Here is a 4,642-nt window from a genome sequence, read left to right on the forward strand (position 1 = left end):
GAGATTGGGAGAGAATCCAAGTGCATTGCTTGAGTGATTGCATCTAGAGGCACCTGGTATTCGTGTTGCGCTGCGGATTTCGCTTGTTACTCTTGGTGGTTGCCACCACCTAGACGGTTGGAGCAAAGGTGGAGGATTGGCATGAGTTGGTTATTGTTCGTGGCCATCTCCGGTGATTATGAGGGGAGTTGTACCTTCCCCGACAGAGCGCCGAAAGGTAACTCTAGTAAATTGCTCGTGTCATTGAGTTACCTCACTTGTGGGTCAGTTCTTGCGGTGTCCTATCGTGTGGACGAGGTTTGTGAAACACCTCTTAGCCGTCGAACCACCAAGTGTTGGTCGACACAACGGGGACATAGCGTGTTGGCAAGCACGTGAACCTCGGGAGAAAATCGATTGTCTTTTGTCTTTTGCATTCTCCCGGTGATTGGCTTAATCTTCATCTTGTGATTGGTTCATCCCCTACACATCGGTATAATTACCCTACTCACCTATTTACATTCTTGCAAACTAGTTGATACAAGCTCTTTAGTGTAATTAGATTTTGAGAGCTTGCTTTATTATTGTTATTCATCTAGTTGAGCTCTTTAGAGTAGCAAGGTTGAGAGCTCTTAGTGAGTAGTTATATAGCAAGTTTGTGTGCCTAAGTAATCATTGCAACTAGACTTGTTGGATAGGTGGCTCGCAACCCTTGTAGAGCTAGAGCAAGTTTGCATTACACTATTTGTCACACTAATCAAATTGCTCTAGTTGATTTGTAGATTTTTAAATAGGCTATTCACCCCCCTCTAGCCATATTAGGACCTTTCACTAAGCTATACAGCGATGAAATTCACTATATCTCGATAAATTTCCTTATCTACTCGAAGCCTTATTGGAAGTTGCTGAATTCTCTCTAATGTTCCCTTCTTCATATGAGGGATAGCATAATGTTGCCCTCCTTTTGCACGCATAATCTCTATCATGCACCCTTGTAGTGTTAGGAACACACAGTTTGACTTGTCCACCGGATATTCTAAATACGCTTTTATCACATTCGACTCAATCTCTTGGATGTTTGATGGAGATGACTTCTCAAACAATGCCTGCAGAGCTGCAAAAAATCCCAGATCTAAAACATTAAGATCCGGAGAGTTGGGTGGCTGACACATTAGCCGTATATCCCACCCATCTGCTTGTGCATCACGACAAAAATCGGGATCGTCAACTGCAATATGCGTCTTTGCGTTATCTTGTTGGATGAATATAGGACGTCCTCTTTCTTCACCAGGCCATTTTTCTTTGATGGCTGGCAAGACCTTTTCAATGAGAAACTTTCGGATAGTACCTCTCGTGACCGATGTCATGGCCTTCAGCTGCATGGTTCCTGTACATACAACCACGTTAGTGGAGTAACCAAGATTAGCAGAGTAATCCTAATTTAAATCTGGAACCTAAAATTAAACATCTTACTCCTAGGCCTGTTGGGACTTTTCCTCTTGGCTGGCTCCAAGTAAGTGAAGGGAAAAATCCCTATTTTGCCATCAAATGTGCATACGCTGTTCTCAAATCTTGGGCGGGCTTTCACGCCTAAAAACATCACCTTTTCAATGAAATTTTTGTTCTTCACAGTTCTTCGAGGGATCTGTTCGCCAGGCGCCAAGTAATAAATTTGGTTTTTCTTTGTCCGATAGAACCATTTCTCATCTATGTAAATGATATTATATAAGGATTTGAAGGTTGGATCATCTGGTATGCTTTGACTATCAAGCATATTTACGCAAAATCGCACACGTTCCTTCATGTTTTGTTCTGTTAAGATGAACTTTATGGCATTTGTATGACGCCTAAACTTTCCTTCTTTGAGCCGGTCATGCAAAGTGCTCTTTGGCATATGCAAGGCATTGGCTAGGTCACGAATGGTATGACGCTGTCTAAGCGGCACATCTTTTATGGCTTCTGGGTTAAATGGATTTTTTTTACCACAAATTTTTTTCTTTTTGTTTTCAAAAGCTAAAATTCCACCACCAGTTTGTCCATCTCGCCATACGCGCCGGACAACTCTTCACGGAACACCCATATTAGCAGCAACGGACTTCGTTACTCCTTTCTTCATCATGCCTGGAGCTGATCTTTCTAAGCACATGGCATAGATGACCCTTTTTATGTCAGGAGGATAGTGCCTCCTCCTCTTGATATTGTTAGGAGTGCCTACACACACAAAAAAACATGCTCGTGTTCAAACAGCCGTATGCGCATGGGACATGCACGCAACAACAAAAATAAATGGAAAAAACATTAACGCCGGCATCAGAACGTCCATCGGGTACTAACTTGAATCGAATGCTTCATCGGCAGCGGCGTCATTTTGGTCCATGGCATGTGCACCGTTGTCCGTTTCTTCAGTTTGGTCCATGGCGTGTACACCGTTGTCCGCTTCTCCAGCTTCAGGTTGAGCCACGGCCTCTCCTTCAGCTCCAGCTTCATCCGTGCCATCAGCTGCGTCGTTGTAGATCTCGTCGTCATCGCCATCACCTGCGATGCCACCGAAATATTACACTTGGAAAGACGCACATGAAAACATAATCGAAACATAGAAATGGAAACCATGAGTACCTTCGTTGCCGGGGGTCCCAAAGGAAATCATAGTCCAAATCTAGTACGCCTTCTTCAAATTCCTCAATTTCATCCCAATCAATAGGCTGATTCAAATCTAGACCGGGCATTATGAGTAGAGGGAAGATTAAATGAGTAAGATGTGTGGTGTCTACTGTGAATAAGCATTCCCCTATTTATAGGAGGAACATACCGGAGGCACAGGCCATGGCGCCACATGCAAATCAATTTCCATTAGCGCCAATGAAAATTTGGTACGCGCCAAGGGACTAAACAGGCACGCGCTAAGGAAGGAAATTTCCGTTACATGCGAGAGAAATTAGCGCGCGCCGTGCTGCAGTTTCATTGCCGCGCCAACGGGAAAGAAAATCCATCTGCATGCATGTAGCGCAGGGCAAAGGAATAGTCCGAGCCGTTGCTTTGGCGCACGGAAGAGTGAATGGGCTTGCCGTTGATGCATGCACGTATGCGCGACAGCTAATTAATTAGACGCGGAGCCGAAGCATTCTCCTTGGAAGCCACAGCATTAAACTTGTTTATTGGTCTTGGTGAAAATGGAATGGCGCCATGTATTCACGAAGGGAGGGACACATACTGAGGATAAAATGTCTACAATGCCCTTATATTTTTTCTTTTTCTCTTTTTTTTTCTTTTTCTTTTCTGTTACCTTATCCTTATCTTCTACGATACGACTCGTGAGGCGGAGGATTCCTCTCCGACGCCCTGGTGCCGCGTGGCCGCACCCAGCGTCCCGGCCTACGTGCGGTCACGACCCCAGCATCTCCGGCGTCCGCGCGCTCGGAGCTGGTCCGGCGTCCGCGCGCTCGGAGCTGGTCCGGCGTCCGCCCGCTCCGGCAGCTCCGCCTCCGCGCGTTCGCATCTCGGCGTCCGCCCGCCCCGCCCGGACGCGCCCCGGCGTCTCCGTCCTCCACGCACCCACGCTCCGGTACGCGCCCGCCCCAACTACTCTCGGAGCTGCGCCTCGCCCACACAACCCGGCATCTCTGCTCCGTCCGCGATTGAGGTCCGCGGCGGCGACTTCGCCCCATCTCTGCTTCCGTCTACGCACTGCCGCCCTGCCACGGCTTGCCTACGAGCTCGGTGGAGGGCAAAAGAGGATCTTAGCTTGGTGGACAGGTAGGGCAACGGCCCCGCTCGCTTGGAGAAATTAGGGAGGAATCTAAAGAAATTTAGTTGATTCTGGAAGAATTTAGGGAAGAAAAACACTGTTCTAAATAAAAACCAATACGCTTCGCAGATTTAGGTAAACATCCACTTTACAGAAAAAAAAAAGGTTGCTTTCCTTGCGTATTTCGTCTTTTTTATTCCAGATACGTGTATATCCTTGAGCGGACCCTCCGAACAAGCAGGGTGACGCCGCCGTGTCCAACCCCACCGCCGACCTCGAAGCTCGCCTCGACGCCATGCGGCTCGGCGATCCCTCCTCGTCGCCGCCGCTGCGCCCGCAGCACGTGCTCGTGCCGAACGTGGCGCCCGTCGTGAGGACGCCGCCGGACATGCCCCAGTCACCGCCTCGAGTCCTCGTGCCGACCGCGTCGAGCGTCGCACGGCCGCTGCAGCCACAACCGCACCCGCAGAGCTACGATGGGGGCGAGAGCTCCTCAAGCCAGCGCTTCAACGGCCCCGCCACGCCCGCCTCGTCGGTGACGCAGAAGCCAAGCAAGCCGAACGCCAGCGTCGAGGAGTACCGTCCCATCTCCCTGTCCCACCTCTCGGTACTGCCGTCGCCGGCGACGCCGCTCTCGAGCGCCAGCCTTCGGCGAGCGAACCTCGGCCCGGCGCCACCGCAGCCTTCTCCGCGCGGAATGACAACGCCAGCCTCCTCGACAACGCTCAGGGAGAAAATACACGTACTTGGAATAAAAAAAGATGAAATACGCGTAATGGTAAGGAAATCATGTATGTAACGATTGGAGACCTATTTTTGTAAAGTCAATGTTCGAAGTCCTAAATCTATAAAGCGCATGGTTTGCAGTCCCAAATATATAATTTTCTCTGTAAGGAGCCGGTGGAAGCTCATTTTTCT

The 4,642-nt window shown here is 49.0% G+C and overlaps 1 protein-coding gene across 1 annotated transcript; it reads right to left on the reverse strand.

The window, feature by feature from the left end:
• Positions 1-815: 815 nt before the first annotated feature.
• LOC136533775 (uncharacterized) lies at positions 816-2,062 on the reverse strand. Its single transcript, XM_066526312.1, has 2 exons — positions 1,453-2,062; positions 816-1,366 (listed from the first exon to the last, which is right to left on the reverse strand). The coding sequence occupies exons 1-2, from the start codon at positions 1,871-1,873 to the stop codon at positions 816-818; spliced, it is 972 nt and encodes a 323-aa protein (XP_066382409.1). The 5' UTR covers positions 1,874-2,062.
• Between the last annotated feature and the right edge of the window lie 2,580 nt (positions 2,063-4,642).

Source organism: Miscanthus floridulus, unplaced genomic scaffold (genome assembly GCF_019320115.1).
Source record: "Miscanthus floridulus cultivar M001 unplaced genomic scaffold, ASM1932011v1 os_1181_4_5, whole genome shotgun sequence".
Lineage (NCBI taxonomy): Eukaryota > Viridiplantae > Streptophyta > Magnoliopsida > Poales > Poaceae > Miscanthus > Miscanthus floridulus.